A 19,052-nucleotide genomic window follows, 5' to 3' on the forward strand; every position below is an offset into this window, starting at 1 on the left:
ACAGTTCAGGCCCCTTGGCCCACAATGTTATGTCGAGCTTTTAAGCTACTTTAAAATCGATCTAACCCTTCCCCCCTACATAGCCCTCCTTTTTTCAAACATCCATGTGTGTATCTTGATCAGTAGGGAATGGTGGAGTAGACTTGATGGAGCAAATTTCCTGCTCCTACACTTATAGTCTTATAGATTGACCTCTTGACCTCGCAGTCTACCTCAAGGTGACTCGGCCCAAAACGTTGACTGTTTATTCCCATCCATAGATGCTGCCTGACCTGCTGAGCTTCTCCAAGACCTTGTTTGTGTTGCTCGTTATGACCTTGCCCTTTATTGTCTATCTGCCTTGCACTTTCTCTATAACACTTCATTCTGCACTCTCTTATTGATTTCTTTGCACTAGCTCAGAGTGCTGTTGTAACTAAATAGTCTGTATCACTGTACCTCGCAACATGTGACAAAAATGGAGTAATTTACCCATCTGTTTTGCAGTATCCCATATTACTACATTCATAAAGCCTGAATCAATAGAGTTTGCAATAACTGTGCAGTGGACTGTTTTTTATCCAAAGTCTTCAGCAATATCCATGAGGAAAAGAGGAACTTGCAGAGTTATCTCACACATGCTCCCTCCTCCCAGTTTCCATGATGACTTCATCAGCTATCACTGAACAAACAGCAATATTGATTTACATTTTTTTTAAAAAAAGGTCTATGGAAATTAAAACATCCCAAAAAAATAACTGCATAGCCATTCTCAGTAACTTCACAGTAAAGCCAGTATTTGCACTTTGTATCACTTTACAACACATTACGTAGGTGCACAGTGTGGAACCTTGATCGTGTTAACTGAGATGGATAAAGTGTACAAGTCAATCATTACCACTAGAGTATGCAAGTGAGTTACTTAAGTTAAAGCCATTGGTGCCCTCAGGTGACAAGAGTTAGATAGTGCAACAAAAAATGCATAACTTCATAGTTTGTAAATAAACTTTCCTGTACAGTTTAAGCAAAAATAAACTGTAAAGAAAATGAGGAATTTACTAAAATATGTGGAAAATTCTAGCTAAAGGAGGCTTTCTTTTGGACATTTTCAGTTGAGACATTAACTGGCTTGTTTTCAGATTCAGATTCAGATTAATCGCATGTACATCAGTGAAATGTGTCATTTGCATTAACAACCAACACACCTAACGACAGCCTGCAAGCATCACCACATATTCTGGCGACAGCTTAGCATGCTCAAACTGCTCGGCAGAACAACACAGAACACCAGCAAAAATAACAACACAAGCAAAGAAACAGACCCCCTTCCTCCCTCCCACCCATGCACACACAGACAGTCCTCCAACTCCAGGAGAAAGAAAGACAACAAGAATTGTTCTAATAAAAACCAAAAACTGCAAGATAAATTCATGTCGAAAATTGTCTATGCAGGAAGAAACAGTTAATATTTCAGGTCGATGGCATTTCATTATTTAATCTCCCTTTTCCAATCTTCTTCTTCTTCCACTTTCCTCACCATGTGTCCTCTGATATTGAACATTTCTAAGCTGGTCCACTGAGAGTGGAGAAGGTCCTTGACCTGAAGCGTCGACTGCCCACTTCCCTCCACAGATGCTGCCTGATCTACTGGTTTCCTCCAACGTTTTGTGTGTTGCTACAGATTCTTGTGTTTCCATCTCTAAGACTTTCATCACATCTACAGTAGGTTTCAGGGGCTTTCTGGGCAAAACTGCCAGCTGCACTTGCATCACAACATTAACGATTACCCTTCAAAAGCAGTCCATTGGCAACAGAGTGCTTCTGGATGTCCTTAAGGTCCTACAGAAATTATTCGTTTTCTCTGTTCCAATTTAGTTCTCTGTTTTAATTAGTTACCCATTTCAGGAATTCCAATTGCACTGTTTAGTATGTAGAACAGTAGAGCAAAGGAATAGGCTCTTGAGTTCACCATATCTGTGCCAAACACAATGCTAGTCAAACTAATTCCATCTGACTACGTGTCCCTCTATTCTCTGTCTGTTTATGTGCCAATCAAAATGCCTCTTGCACGTTGCTATCATTATCTGACTCAGATTCGGATGTATTTATCATGTGTACGTTGAAACAGTGAAATGTATCAACAACCAACCCAAACTAAGGATATGCTGGGGACAGCTGCAAATGTCATCATACATTCTAGAGCCAACATAGCTTATCCACAGGGAGACTGAAAACCTGGCTGAGTGATGCCTCAACAATCTCTTGCTGAACATCAACAAAACCAAAATCAGGAAGAAGAAGCCAGAAGCCCATGAGCCAGTCCTCATTAGGGAACATGGGTGGAGAGGGTACATAATAAACAGTCGACACTTTGAGCCAAGACGCTTCATGAAGACTGATGTTATAGCAGGGGGTGGAAGTGGAGATAAGCTCACACTACTATTAAATGCTCCCAATGGTGTACACTTCAAATAGCCTTTGACAACCAAGTCCAGCTCCTGGTCTTCACGTGTGGCTTAGCTACTAAGCCTGGCAGAACTGTTTCTACTGACAGGAGAAGGTGCAAAGACTGGTTACTTGTGCCTTAAAACCAGTCACTTCAGGCAGATAGGGTTCATTAGTAGTGGTTGGCAGCTCATCTAGATGAAGAAAAAGTCTGATCTCAAACTTCCACTATACCCATTCATGGCTAAGGCTTCAGGAGTAAGCTCCTTAGCTGGAGTCCCTAAGGCAGTCCTATGTTGAGTTCAATGCTGACCGGCAACTCCTGCAAAGCTGCTGATGCCAAATTGTATTGGTCTCTGCCATTCGTTTGGATTAATTAGCTACGTGGAGAGGGGAAGGCTGCTACGTAGGCAACAGCTGCTCTCCATTTCGTACTGCCCTGGCTTGCATACTAGCTTATCTATCATGCAGACAGCTGGGACACTACATCAATGGTCGAAATCACCAATCACCATAGAAATCACAGGACAATTTACAATGACCAATTCACCCACTAACTGGTATGTCTATGGACTGTGGAAAGAAACCAGAGCACACGAAGGAAACCCATGCACTCACGGGGAGAATGTACAAACCCCTTATTGAGGGTGCCGGAATTGAACTGTGAATTCAGGAACGCCCAGAGTTGTAATAGTGTCACGTTAACTGCTACACTATCCTGGCGACCCATACTATCCCTGCACTGAGAGAGTATGTGATGGAACAGTGTAGAGGCAGATTTTCTTCATATCTGACGCATGCTGTACTTGCTGTGGGAAGGTTTGATGGGTGGTGTAGAGGGTGCCTTGTTCTATATCAAACTGTTGCTCTGTGAGAGCTTGAATTGTTAATAGAGCATGATAGAGTCATAATGCAGCACAGCACCCATACAGGCCCTTCGGCCCCACCAGTCCATGCTGGCCACAGTTGTAATTTTCTGTGCTTAGCCCATATACCCGCCCGCTATCCAAATACTTCTTACATGATGCTATGATATCTGCCTCAACCACTTCCTCCAGCAGCTCTTTCCACATCCTCATTACCCTCTGTGTGAAAAGCCTTTAGCATCTCATTCTAAGTCTATGCCTCCTGATTATGGTCTCTCCGACTCTGGGGAAAAGACTGTTACCATCAACCTTATATACATCTCTCATAATTTTAAGCATTTCTATAAACAATTCCAAAGAATAAAGCATACAGTGAGTAGGTCAGAAGAAGTACTAAGGTAATCAAACTGTATCATGGTGCCCACCCTGCTCATGGACTGTTTGTCCCACTCCCAGCTGAGAGAAGGCTATTAGGTAATCACCACCTGACACAACAGACACACGGCACAGCAAGACTCCTCTTCTGGTCTGTGGTTGTGAGTGCGAGTGAAGTCCACAGACCAATCACTTTCCTTCTGAGAAATACTGCAGTTTAAGTTGCGCAAACTAGTGTGTTTCTTGACAGAGCTGCGAAAGGCCACGCTGTAATATACGAAAGGGGAGAGGGACAGGGGTTCATAAAGTTGCAACAATCCATAAGGAGACCATGAAATGTTTCTTCAAATGGGAATTGAATTTATGAACAGAGAAAACACTAAGCATATAAGTAGTCATGGTTAGACCACGCTGAATAGCCCACAACTTTGGTCTCCAAGTAAGAAACGCAGAAATAAGAGAGGAAGAGCATGCAGGAATCACAAATATGATGCCAACACACAGAATGAACGTTTCTCTGGTGAGATTCCACAAGATGTTTCCTCTAGAAAAGAGAGTTGATCTAACAGAGGGTTTTCAATTTATGAAATGGCAGGATAGTTGAAACTACCAGCTGTTGGATTGGGTGTAGAATTGTTATTTTTCTTGTAGTTAAATTTGCTTGTACTGTTACATAATTACCCATATACATATAATTGTTCAGTTAGTTTTCCAGTGGTTACAGTTGCCGCTGTACTTTTCTGAAAACTTCCTGGTTTCAGTGGCGGTGTAATATTACTTGAATCTGGCTATTCTATTGGTTAATTGCTATCGATGGAAGTACTGCTACCAGTAGCAGAAGACCACACTACTTTTAGATTTCTCTTTTCTTCGTCTCTCACAATGCTTCTTCTTCCTTTCCTTCTTTGCTCATGTAACACTTAATAAATTGATTGTAAGCAACAAGTTTTATGCCTCATTCTTGACTTCTGGATCGTAGAAGCATCAGGATCCAACAGAGCTATAAATCAAAGACAGTTCCTAACAGATCCAGTAAGGAATTCAAGCGCCATTGCTTTACCCACAGAATGTGTTCTGGCCTCTGGAGCCGCAGTTCATTTTGTACATACATCACTTCCTGTACACAAGCTGTTTTTATACCACTTCCTGCGCGGTAGTTATAATTCTGATTTATAGCACATACATCTCCATTCACTCTTTATTTGCCCTTGAGACAGCAATATCGGTGAGCCTTAAGTTTTTGTTTTACAAATTAAAAGAAGTCGCATTAAAAACCCTGAAAGAAAGCTTCCATGTCAGGCGATTTTTGAGAAGTTGTTTATCTCGCCATACAGCTGTATCCAGACAGTGAGTACAGTTGAGACTTCTCCATGGATTGTCACCTTGTCGTGGTGGAGAAGCTTGTGTGATCCTGTGATCCCGAGAGCAATGCCGTCTGGAGCTATGCTCCTGGTAGGGTCACCCATGGCGGTAAGGTCCAGGGTGAGGTCCCAGACAAAGAACAATCCAACCAAGACCTCAACGGTGGAACAGGTGGACCAAGTTACTTCGAACTCAACGGCTGTGAAGGCAGATGAAGGCTGCAACAAATCCATCAGCTCCAATCGTCGTGGTTTCTATGTCATTGGAATCAGTTGGTTGATTTGTGAAGTATCGTGTGCTTCTTGGAGTGCAACATCAAGTACACGTTAAACAAATACATGCACAGGCGTCTTCGCTCTGTGGGCCACTTCTTCAGAACAAAGACCATCATCCTCGACCTCAAGGGATAGTCACGACGACAGTAGAGAGTAAGAATGCACATTTCTCTACCATAGAGAGGGCTGGGGGGAACAAAAGAGATGCAGTCAAGGGAAATAGGAGAAAAAATATATTATGCTGTTGGTGAGAAAAGAGGGTAAAAGAATGTTCATGTAAGAAAAGAACATCACTGTAGTCTTATTGAGCTGAAAGATCCACCGTAAAATTCTACTTCATTCACCAAAGCTTTGAAACAGTTTTAGAATCCATCACAAATATACTGCATCAACAGGTTAATTTAGTGAAAGTTGTGCTTAGCCAAGATGCCAGAGTTTCAAGTGCCTGAGCCCATAAAACAGCTCTGCCAAATCTCTATTCCAACAAAATTCTTGCACTGTTATTGTCCACATTTAGTCGCTAATACTCTCATCGGAAGGTGAAGCAAACAAGGGATAAAATGTGCCTCCAACGCCTCAGGAAGCCCCTGCAGACTTGCCCAAAATAATCACAAGTCATGCTTGCCAACCCCCTTCCAGGAGCCAATCCAATCATTCTTACCTCTGTAAGAAACCTTTCCTTAAACTCTTCTGCATTGAAAATCTCCGTTGACAAGCGATCTAGGAACACAAGGCAAAAAACATGATCAAATATCATCCATTGAAAAACACCCAGCTGTTTCAGTTTTATTCTAGGAATAATGGGGGAACAGAAATACTATATATATATTACAGATTCTGGGTATAGACAACGAAGTGACAATGAGCTACTGCAGGATGCTGCCCTTGCTTGGCCAAGTGTACAGATACTGCTTCGGTTGGTGAACAATCCCTGTCAACTCCCCACGAAAACCTACATCATGGGTTTTCACCACCACCTTCTCATTAACATTACAGCACAGTACAGGCCCTTTGGCCCATGATATTGTGCCTACCTTTAAACTTACTATAATATCAATCTAACCCTTCTCTCCCACATAGCCATCCATGTTTCCTTCATCTAGATTCTCTTAAAAGTCCCTAATGTATCTGCCTCCACCATAACCTCTACTAGTGCACTTAATGCACCCACCGACTTGGTGCAAAAAATGTATCTCATTCTATACTTTCCTCCACTCACCTTAAAATTATGCCCTCTCATATTAGCTATTTCAGCCCTGGGAAAAATTTGCTGGTTGTCAATTATGTTAATGCTTCTTATCATTTTTTACAGCTCCATAAAGTGACCTTTCATCCTCCTCCACTCTAGCTCTGTCTCGCCCAATATATCTCCATGCACTCTAGTCCAGACAGCATCCTAGTAAATCTCCTCTGCACCATCTTTAAAGCTTCTGGAATTTACTCATAACGAGGGGACCAGAACTGAACACAATTCTGCAGGTGTAGTCTAACCAGAGATTTATAGAACTGCAATATTACCTCATTGCTCTTGAACTCATTATCTGACTATTATACCTATGAGCATGCCAATACACCAAACACCTTCCTAATCACCGTATCAACTTGCATGGCAACTTCAAGGGATCTATGGGTGTGGACCCAAGGTCTCTCTGTATCTCTACTCTGCTGACCTTCCAATGTGAATCACCTCACACTTCTCCAGACTGGACTCCATCTGCCACTTCTCAGCCCAGCTCTGCATCTTGTCAATGTGCCATTGTAACCTATGACAACTTTACACCAGGGGTTCCCAACCTGGGGTCCACAAACCCCTTGCTTAATGGTATTGTTTCATAGCACGGGAACCCCTGCTCTGTGCCATCCACAACATGATCAACCTTTGTGTCATCTACATTATAAATTAGTCTTTCTGGATGAATATGCAGGAACTCATTGGTGTGTTATGTTGGTAAACCTAAGCATTACATAAGCCTCAACTCCAACCAAACTAGTTCTTCCTAGTAAGTTGACCAAGTGTTTATCCATCAAACCAACATGGGCCTGAAATGTTGGCAGGATATAAGACCATCTCAGCCCAATCCCACCTCAGTCGATACAAGGATAAAGCCAGCTGTGGTCAGTGGTCAGTGCTCCTCATTCTGAGCCAATGGTAATTCAAAGTCCAAGAGACTTGAGTGGAAAAAGGTCCTCTCAAAGCAATATTAGAGTCAAAAATAACACACCATCAAAACCGGATCTTTACCCACCTAGTTCACCCTGATCCTAAACATCATTTACACCAGTCTTTCACTAATCCCATTGCATTCTCCTCACGTCACCATTACCTCCTCTCAGGATGGCATGGTGGTGTAGCGCTAAGTGTAACACATTACAGAACCAATGTTCGAGGTTCAATTCCCACCACTGTCTGTAAGGACTCGGTACGTTCTCGCTGCAAAGGCATGGGTTTCCTCTGCAAGCTGCGATTTCCCACCGCATTCCAAAGACGTACAGTTAGGTTAGTGAGCCGTGGGCAGGCTATGTTGGTGCTGGAAGCACTACGACACTTCTGGCTGCCCTCAGCACAATCCTTGTACTGTGTTGGACATTTCGACATAAGTGACGCATTTCGCTGTTTCTCAATTTTTTTTGATGTACTTGTGACAAATAGAGCTAATTTCTCTTATTCTCTCTAAGAAGCTTGTGCACCCAGAGGAAACCCACGCAGTTAAAGGCAGAACATACAAAACCGCACACAGAGGTCAGGAAGGCAGGATTGAACCAAGGAACCCAGGATCACCAGAGCTGTGAGGCAGCAGCTTTACCAGATGCACCACGACTCTGGTGACACATATTGAAGAGATCTGGGGAAATAGGATGAGAAAATGAAATAAGATTGACAATCAGTCGGGATCCCCCGATTCACCATCATACTAAGGGCAGTCACAGTGATAAACTTTGTTTGTCACTTTTACATCAAAACATACAATGAAATGCATCATTTTGCACCAAAAAAATCCATGAGGATTTGTCCTAGGAGCGACCCCAAGTGTGGCCACACTTCTGCCGCTGACATAGCATGCCCACAACTCACAAACCGTAACCCGTACGTCTTTGGAATGTGGGAGAACACCCGAGCACCTGAAGTAAATACATGCATTCACCAGGAGAATGTACAAACTCCTTACAAAGAGCAGCGGGAATTACATACTGAAAATCGGGTGCTGTAAAACAACGCGTAAACCACTGTGTTACTGTGCCGCACAGCGTAGCTTGCTTGAAGGAGGGAAAGGGAACACCCAGAAGAAACCCACGTGGCTGCAGGGTTACTGTGCAAACTCCAAACACACACACACACACACACACACACACACACACACACAGAGTTCTGTGGCGGCTCTCTGTGTGAGACATTAAACAGGGACTCCATTTTGTAAATCACGCATTGCTCTAGTCTGTACGAGGAGTGGCGCCCCACGGACTTCCAAACTGCGCCTTGTAAGACATGAAAATGCCCGACGCAAGCCTCTCATGGTTTGAGTCGACGTTCCCTCCTCATTTTGTAAAAAAGCATATATGTTTTCTCTAGTATCTGATCCAAAGTCTGACTTCCATCAACATCCCTTAAAGCAATAGCTGATATTTCCATATTTGTAGTTTGTGGAAGTTATGCAGTGGTGTAAATTGGATGGTGTACTTCCCTCATTAAAACCGTGGCTTGACTACATTGGCTGCAAAACAAATTGGGATCTCCAGAAGTCATGAAACATACAGTGCAACATTGTCCAGATGACCTTTCTTTTGGCTCTAGCAGGTGTCAATAGAGAGCAATGAGAAACAGAAAAGCCTACAAAAAGTAGTGAATGCAGCCCAGACCATCAAATGATAGGTCCTCCTCACCATTGAGCACATGTACAAGAAGCACTGCCACTAAAAAGTAGCAACCATCATCAAGGACAACCACCATCCAGGCCATGCTCTCTCTGTTCCCACTGCTACTGTCAGGAAGGAGGTACAGAGCCTTGGGTAACAGATAACCAGGTTCAAGAATAGTCATTACCCTACAACCATCAGGCTCCTGAACCAGTGTGGATAACTTCACTCACCACAACTCTGAACTGTTTCTCCAATATACAGGCTCATTTTCAAAGACTCTGCAACTCAAGTTCTTGTATTATTTATTTATTTATTATTTGGGGGGGGGGTGTATTTCCACAGTTTGCTTTCTTTTGAATACCGATACATACTCTGATAACAAATATACTTTGAACTTTAAAACTTTGGTGAGGAGCAAAGATCACAATCAGTTCCCTCTCTATCCAACCCTGCAACACAACTACTAAATGCTTCTATTACACCTCTGGCTCAAAGATAAAGTTCAAAGTTCAAAGTAAATTTATTATTAAAGTACAATTATGTCACCATATACAACCCTGAGATTCATTTTCTTGTGGGCATACACAGTAAATCCAAGAAACACAATAGGATCAACGAAACACTGCACACAACAGGATGGACAAATAGCCAATGTACAAAAGACAACAAACTGCAAATACAAAAGGAAAAGAAATAATACTAGTAATAAATAAATAAATAAGCAATAACTATCAAGATCATGAGATGATGAGTCCTTGGAAGTGAGTCCATAGGTTGTGGGAACAATTTAGTGATTGAACAAGTGAAGTTGAATAAAATTATGCCGTCGGATTCAACAGCCTGATGGTTTAGGGGTAATAACTGTTTCTGAACCTGGTGCTGTGGATCTTGAAGCTCCTGTACCTTCTTCCTGATGGCAGCAGTGAGAAGAGAGCATGGCCTGTGTGGTAGGAGTCCTGGATGATGGATTCTGTTTTCTGCAACAGCGCTCCATGTAGATGTGCTTAGTGGGAGGAGGGCTTTACCTGTGTTAGACTGGGCCATATCCACAACTTTCTGTAGGAATTTGTATTCCAGGGCATTGGTGCTTCCAACCCAGGTATGATGCAACCAGTCCATACAATCTCCACTACACATCTGTAGAAGTTTGTCAAAAGTTTTAGATGTCATGCCAAATCTTGGCAAACTTTTAAGGAAGCAGAGGTGCTGTTGTGATTTCAACACGATTGCATTTACATGCTGGACCCAGGACAGATCCTCTGAAATGATAACACCAAGAAATTTAAAATTGCTGAACCTCTCCACCTCTGATTCCCCCCATGGGGACTCATGACCATCCATTTTCCTCCTCCTGAAGTCAATAATCAGTTCTTTGGTCTTGCTGACTCCGAGTGAAGGTTGTTGAATGGCACCATTCAGCCAGATTTTCATTCTCCCTCCTATATACTGATTTGTGATCACCTTTCATTTGGCCAACAACAGTGATGTTATCAGCAAACTTAAATATGGCTTTGGAGCTGTGCTTAGCCTCAAGCGGGTAGATAAGGAGGCTACAGCCTTGTGGTGCACCTGTGCTGATGGAAATTGTTGCCAATCCAAACTGACTGGGGTCTGCAAGTGAAGAAATCTAGGATCCAATTCACAAGGAAGTATTGAGGCCAAGGTCTTGAAGTTTATTGATTTAGTTTTGAGGGTATAATGGTATTGAATGCTGAGCTGTAGTCAATAAAGACTGTCCTGGTGTATGTGTCTTTGATGTCCAGATGTTTCCAGGGTTGATTGAAGAGCCAATGAAATGGCATCTGCTGTGGACCTGTTGCGCCAGTAGGCAAATTGGAGTGGATCCAAGTCACTTCTCAGACAGGAGTTGATATATTTCATCACCAACCTCTTAAAGTACTTCACCACAGTGGATGTAAGTGCTACCAGACGATAATCATTGTGGCAGGCTGCCATGTTCTCCTTAGGCACCGGTATAACTGAAGCCTGTTTATAGCAGGTGGGTACCTCAGACTGCTGAAGCAAGAAGTTAAAGATTTCGGTGAACATTCCAGCCAGTTGATCAGCATAGCCCTTTAGTAATCAGTCAGGTATCCCTTCTGGGTTGGATGCTTTCTAGAGTTCACTCTCCTGAAGAATGCTCTCATGTTGGCCTCAGAGACTGAAATTAAAGAATATTTGAAGGGTTGTGGTAGTTCACGAAGGTTCCTCCACATTTTGATGGTCAAAGCAAGGACAGAAGGCATTGAGCTCACCTGGGAGTGAAGCTTTGTTGTTTCCTGTGTCACTTGGTTTCTCTTTGTAAGAGGCAGTATCATTCAAGCCCTGAATCAATCAGAAGGGAACTTCAGGATCACAATCAGGTCTTGACTGATATGACATGGAATTTGATTTGTGACAGCAGTACAGGTGCAAAGACAGAAAAATAACCATAAATTACAAAATAAACAAATACTGCAAAAACAAAAAATAGTGAGGTAGTGTTCATGGACCATTTGGAAATCTGATGGAGATGGGGAAGAAGCAGTTTCTGAAGCATTAAGTGTGTATCTTCAGGTTCCTGCACCTCCTCCCCGATGACAGTAACAAGAAGAGGTCAGATCTGGAAGGTGAGGGTCCTTAGTGATGGATGCCAATGTCTCTTGATGTTGTTCTCGATGATGGAAGGCCTTGTGCCCATAATGGAATTAGCTAAATCTAGAATTCTCTGCAAAACCTCACTCCCAACATCAGGATTTAAAGTCACAAGAATGAAGAAAGGGAAAGAAACATCTAAACACAAGAGATTCTGCAGATGGAAATCCAGAGCAACACAAACAAAATGCTGGAGGAACATAGCAGATCAGGCAGCATCTATGGAGGGGAATAAACAGTTGATATTTTGGGCTAAGATCCTTGATCAAGACTTTATCCAACCTAAGAGTGGCCTCATTAGGGCAGTACAGGAGGCCATGGAGTGACATTTTGGAATGGGAATGGCGACTGGAATTAAAATGGTTGGCCACCAGGAAATCCTGCTTTCTACAGATGGAGCGAAGGTGCTCAACAAAGCAGTCCCCCAGTTCTACATTGGGTCTCGCCAACGTAGATGAGGCTGCATCGGAAGCACCGGATACAGTAGACGACCCCAACAGAGAAATCTAAATAATGTTTTCTCTTTTTTTTTTGCAATTGAAACAGTAAAGTCACACAGACTCTGTGAACCTAATCCCCTGATATCTTCTGTGGCTCTTGGATCATATTCTGATTAAAATTCAACTTGATTGACACAAAGATCAACATTATACAGCACACACTACTACAAGCTGCACTAACATGCACCAAGCATTTCACACTGCAAACACCCAGCCAGTCCAAGATCAACAATTCCTCCACCTAAACCTTTTGATTTTCATTGCCTCTGTGACACACATCATCTAAGTTCTGTAAACCTAACCCAAGTTCCTTAAAAAAAAAATCTCTGTGCATGCTTTTTGGGTTGAAAAAAAAGTCTTCCATATAAAATTTAATCTGACTGACAGAAAAATCAACACATCCTACGCAAAATACTGTCGTCTAACAAGGATTGATATTACTTTTAATGCTCACAGACAAATATTTTCCCTGTAAATACGAAGGATTCTCTGATTGACTATTTGTAATCGGAACCATCCCGGAAAAACATGCTAAACTAACGCATTTTCTTTAGACTGGGGAAATAGGGACGGTTGATCTCACATGTATTTACAGGTACACATGCACTTTCACACACAGTCTTACACAGAGGGCTACAGAGGCAGCATACAAACCCATAAATGCTTAAACATACAAAACATATCTAACCCAGGACACTGCTCACATTACAGGATGCGCTGTGACAATGGGTAGTTAAAACTGTGTAATACTTCACAGGCACCAGCCTACCTGCCATCAGGATCATATATACAGGTGCCATAAAAAGGCCAGCAATATCATGAAGGTTCCCACCCACCCTGCTCACAGATTGTTTGCCCCACTCTCATCAGGGAAGAGGCTACGTAGCATCCACCCCAGGACCACCAGACTCAAAAACAATTACATCAAGCTGATCAATACCCCTACCGACTAACCCACCCCACCACCACTACTTTATCACTTCCTGTCAGTCAACCTATATGCAACTATTCCTACACCTAGTGTCACTTAATGTATATACAATCAGCCAATGTACGTAAGCTAATCTTGTGTATTTGTATTTATTGTACTTTTTATTGTGTTCTTTATACTTATCCTGTTCTTTTTAATGCTGCATCAGATCCAGAGTAACAATCATTTTAATTCCCTTTACACTTGTGTATTGAAGAGTAACAATAAACAATCTTGAATCTTCCTTTCCAGTCCTGATGAAACATCTCAGCCTGAAACGTTGACTCTTCATTTTCTTCCATAGATACTGCCTGACCTGCTGAGTTCCTCCAGCACTTTGAGTGTGTTGCTCTGGATATATTACAGCTATGTAAGACCTTGGTCAGACCCCACTTGGAGTACTGTGTTCTGTTCTGGTCACTTAACTATAGGAAGGATGTGGAAACCATAGAAAGGGTGCAGAGGACATGTCGCCTGGATTGGGGAGCATGCCTTATGAGAGTAGCTTGACTGAACTCGGCCTTTTTTCCTTGGAGCGACAGAGTATGAGAAGTGACCTGATAGAGGTGTATAAGATGATGAGAGGAATTGATTATGTGGATAATCAGAGGCTTTTTCCCAGGGCTGAAATTGCTAACACAAGAGGACACAGTTTTAAGGTGCTTGGAAGGAGGTACAGAGGAGATGTCAGGGGTAAGTTTATCACACAGAGAGTGGTGGGTGCGTGGGATGCACTGCCGGTGGCGGTGGTGGAAGCAGATACAATAAGGTCTTTTAAGAGCCTCTTAGATAGGAACATGGAGCTTAGAATGATAGAGGGCTATGCAGTAGGGAGATTCTAGGCAGTTTCTAGAGTAGGTTACATGGTCAGCACAACATCTGAGGCAAAGGGCCTGTAATGTGCTGAAAATTTCTATGTTCTATGATGCTGGGGATGCTAATGCCCATGATGGAGCTGAATGAGTTTACAACTTTCAGCACCTTTTTCCAATCCTGTGTAGTGGCCGCTCCATAAGCAGCATACCAGGCAGTGATGCAACCAGTTCGAATGCTCTCCACAGTATATCTGTAGAAATTCACAAGTGCCTTTGGTGACATACTCAAACCCCAAATAAAACATAGCCGTGGTGGTGCTTTCTTTGTAATTGCATCAATATGTTGGGTCCGGGATAGATATTCAGAGATGTTGGCACACAGGAACCGGAAACTGCTCACCCTTTCCACTGCTGATCCCTCCATGAAGACTGGTACATGTACCCCGTCCTGAAGCCCATAATCAATTCCCTGGTCTTACTAATGTTGAGTGCAAGGCTGCTGTTGCAATAGTTATATCATTGTCAAATTATAGATCCTGTTAGAGCTGTGCCTAGCCCCACAGTTATGGGTGTAGACAGAGTAGAGGAGTAAGCTAAGCACGCATTCTTGAGGTGCACCAGCACTGACAGCAAGGATGAGATGTTATTTCCAATCTGCACAGACTGTGGTCTCCCAATGAGGAAGTCAAGGATCCAGCTGCAAAGGGAGGTACAGAGGCCCAAGTTTTGGAGTTTGTTGATTAGAACTGAGGGTGTAATTGTGTTGAACACTGAGCTGTAATCAGTAAACAGCAGCCTGACACAAGCCAATGAGATTTCATCCACTGTAGACCTAATGTGGTGCTGGGCAAATTGCAGTCGACTCTTGCATGACTAACCTCTCAAAGGATATCATCATAGTAGATGTGAGTGGCACCGGGCAATAGTCGTTCAACACCTTCACCCACTAACCCATCCCTCCACACCCTCCACCACCATGACTTTATCACTTCCTGTCAGCCCCCTGATGTACAGACACTCCTAGCGTCACTTTTCAGACATATAATCAATCTATGTATATAATCTATTTTACATACAATGGATTCCAGTTAATTGGGATAAATTGGGACCAGAACATTTTGGCTCAATTAACTACCACTTAATTAAGTAACAAATTATGCATTTAAATGAAATACAGAAAAACTTAGAACACTACCAATACTACTACAGTACTATAAAACTGTGCATTAGTTCCTAATAGAATTCAACATTGCCGTATTCTTCTGATTGACAATAAATGAGCAACATGAGCAAAGACAAATACTGGATGACCTTCATTGCCTTCTTGCATAATGTCAAAATAAGAAAATAATCAAAAATTACTGCTTTTTGAATTGGCATTTATCATCCCAAGGGTATTTAAGAGCCTCTTGGACAGGCACATAGATGAAAGAAAAACAGAGGGTTATGGGATAGTGTGGGTTTAGTACTTTTTTTAAGGATTATATGGGTTGGCACAACATCGAGGGCCGAAGGGCCTGTACTATGCTGTAGTATTCTAGTGCCTAGTATCTAGTGTCTAGTGACGTTATTTAAAAATTGTTCACTCCGTAATGTTTAATGTCCATTTGTGTCTTGTAATTGCTTGAAACCACAGTGAGCAAAACAATTCTGAATTGTTTTACTTTTTATTTTTTGCCAACTATCAGTGACAAAAATCACTGCTTTTTGAATACAAACACATGCTGTTTAAAAATGTTCACTCTCAGCCTGGTGTAATGTCTAACTTCCACACAAGTGTACGCAATTGACACTAGTTACTCTCCTGTCCCAATTAAATGGCATAGTGTCCCAAATAAATGAAAGGAATTCTAATCACAAACCAAAGAAAATCTGCAGATGTTGGAAATCCAAGCAACACACACAAAATGCTGGAGGAACTCTGCAGGCCAGGCAGCATCTATGAAAAAGAGTAAACAGTTGACGTTTTGGGCCGAGACCCTTCATCATTCCTGCTGAGTTCGTCCAGCATTTTGTGTATGTTGAAGGGAATTCCAGCTATTTTCTCGATTAGTTTTTGCTTAAGAGTTGTCCAAGCAAGCAGCAGTCCCAATTAACCACGGCAAATTATTGTGTGTTGTTTTCATTGTTCTTTATCTAATTGAGTTTTATTTGTGCTGTATTGGATCCAGAGTAACAGTTATTTGCTTCTCCTCTACACCTCCTTCTCCTTCTCCTCTTGTGTACTGAAAATGACAATAAACAATCTTGAATCTTGAACACCACAGAGGATCTATCTATGGCAAAAAAACCATCAATGCAATCACAAAGAAGGCATGTCAGTGGTACCAATTTGACAGGAATAGAGGAGGTTTAGTATGTCACCAAAGGCTCTTACACATTTCTAAAGTTATAAGATTTGCTTTATTTGTCATATGTACATCTAAACATACAGTGTGGTGTGTGTTACTTGTGTCGGAGATGTGCTAGGGGCAGCCCATAAATGTCATCGCAAACCTGGCACCAACATATCATGACAATGATTCACTAACCCCTACCTATGCATCTTTGGAACGTGGGAGGAAACTGGACACCCAGCGGAAACCCATGCAGTTACAGGTAGCACACACAAACTTCTTACAGACAGCAATGGGATCTTACATCTGGTGCACTGTAAAGCACTGTGGTCAAGATGGAGCCTGTGTGCAAAGCTCCAATGGTCGACATCTGCTGGATAGATCATGAAACCATCTTTTTCACTTCTTCTGTGTTTTTTCATTTGCTTCACATTTTGAATGTGACTCTGGAACTGTTGGAGCCTGTGTTTTGCCATTCGGAGATCATTTGGGTGTTTCTGCGTGCTGCCGTCTCTGAGAGGATTCCAGGAGGCAGAGTAACGTGAGCCAACCTCGTGGCGAGAAGGCTGCAGGATGGGGCACAAACCGATGTTTGGCTCCATTTTGCCAATTATAGCTTCCATTGTTCGCTGAGTGATGAAGGAGATTGAAGCATCCAAGCGAGTGCAGAGGGTGAGCACCGGCTGCTTGTCCTTTGGTTGGCTGCCCTGTACCGGAGAGGGGAGAGCCAGCTGCTGCACACAGAGAGCGCTGCCCAGGTTTTTTCTGCGTTTTGGATGTGGACTTGGAAGATAGACTCTATTTTTCAGTCCTAAAGTGTTTATATTCTGTTTTGTTTTTGCCCGAACTTCTCTTTTTTTTCTGTGTGGGGTGGGGTCGATGTGCCTGATCCATTTTGTTTGTTTTTTGTGCAGGAAGAGGGATTTGGGGGGTTGATGTTTTTGTTCGTTTTTGTTCATATTTTGAGAGGGAGGAGGGATTTGGGGGTCGATGTGCCTGATCTGTTTTGCTCAGTTTTTATTGTGCGGGAGGAGGGATTTGGGGGGGGGGGGTCGATGTGCCTGTTCTGCTTTTGTTCATTCTTTTTGTGGGGAGGTAGGATTTGGGGGTTGATGATTGTGCTGCTTTTGTTTTCTTTTTTGGTTTCATGGCTGAAACCATGGTCCTGGAGGAACGTTGTTTTGTTTTTACTGTGTATTGTACCAGCAGTTTATGGTCAAAATGACAATAAAAAGCAAAGCGACTTGACTTGACCTGAACCAGAGAATTGAACAATTTCACAGTTGTAGACTTTCATAATAAGAGAACCTTTGAACCTCATGTTAACTGCTACACACACCACCATGCTGCAGTACGGTGGACAACATTCTGACTGATTGCATCATCATGGAGCCTCCAATACACAGATCTGCAAAAGGCTGCAGAGGGTTGTAGATTCAGACAGCTCCATCTCGGGCACCTGGAGCAAACCTATGGAGTAACGGGGAGGACCTGCAAAGTCGTTACAGACGGTGGTGGGAATTGAACGCCCGATTGGTGAAAGCTGGCACTGTAAAGCCATGCACTAAGACACAAGAGTTCTACAAACAAAGCCAAAGCTCCCTGCTGAATACTACCAAGGAAATACGGTAGGAATAAGCAGATTCAAGGAGGACACAGGGTTGGTTGGGGAGGGAGATAGATACACAGGAAGTTGAATAAAGAGCACATGATTGCGAACTCTATGAAGGTGCAAGCCGACCACTCTTCACTGCCTACACACGGCTCCTCCGTGGAGAGTTAGGAGCACCGGGTTTCTGGGAGTGCACATAATAGACAATCTCACATGGTCCCTCAACACCATCTCTTTGGTCAAGGAAGCACAGCAGTGTTTCCACTTCCTGAGGACACTGAGGAGAGCAAGGCTCCAACTCCCCTTCCCCCATTCCAAATCATTTTACGCAGCACCATCAAGAGCCGTAACCAGATGCAGCACTGTCAGTTACAGGAATTACAAGACATCTGACCGCAAGTCCCTATGAAGAATTTCGAGGACTGCTGACAGGATCATCAGAGTCTCTTTTCTACCTGTCAAAGATATTTATCAGGGGTGCTGTGTACATAGGGCCCTTAGCATTGTTATGGAATGCTCCCATTTGTCCAATAATCCCTTTGACCCTCTACCAACAGGCAGGAGGCACCACAGCATTAAGATAAGAACTGTTAGGATGGGAAACAGGTTCCCAAGGCTGTAAGACTACCGAGCTCCCTGGCACCATCTGCGAGGGGTGAATGATACGCTCGTGGCCTAAGGTAGAAGGAGATGAGTTATACAGCTCTTGTTACATCACCCCTGCTGTGGACCACTTCTAGAGGTCCAAGACACCGACTTCTACAAAGAAGGGATTCATATTCTCCACGACCACTGGACTAAGTGTGTAAATGTAGGAGGGGACTATGTTGAAAAATAAATGTGCTAGGTTTTCTAAAATTGACTCTTTCTACCTTAGGCCACGAACTTACCAATCGCTCCTCGTAAGTCTCATTATGTATGAAGCACCAGTAGCATTATACTGATTACTTTTTAAGATATTTCATAAATGCACCTTATTATTTGTAGCAATATTACTTTCAGCGTCTATGTGAGTTTTACGTCCTGTG

The 19,052-nt window shown here is 42.8% G+C and overlaps 1 protein-coding gene across 2 annotated transcripts in view; it reads right to left on the reverse strand.

The window, feature by feature from the left end:
- The window catches only part of nhej1 (nonhomologous end-joining factor 1), a 387,162-nt gene that overhangs the window by 288,105 nt on the left and 80,005 nt on the right, over positions 1 to 19,052 (reverse strand). For both annotated transcript variants that reach the window (XM_072260972.1, XM_072260971.1), the window contains exon 5: positions 5,964 to 6,022. In XM_072260972.1, coding sequence (XP_072117073.1) covers positions 5,964 to 6,022 — 59 coding nt within the window. The remainder of the gene's footprint in view (positions 1 to 5,963; positions 6,023 to 19,052) is intronic.

The sequence above is a fragment of the Mobula birostris genome, chromosome 6 (genome assembly GCF_030028105.1).
Source record: "Mobula birostris isolate sMobBir1 chromosome 6, sMobBir1.hap1, whole genome shotgun sequence".
NCBI classification, from domain to species: domain Eukaryota; kingdom Metazoa; phylum Chordata; class Chondrichthyes; order Myliobatiformes; family Myliobatidae; genus Mobula; species Mobula birostris.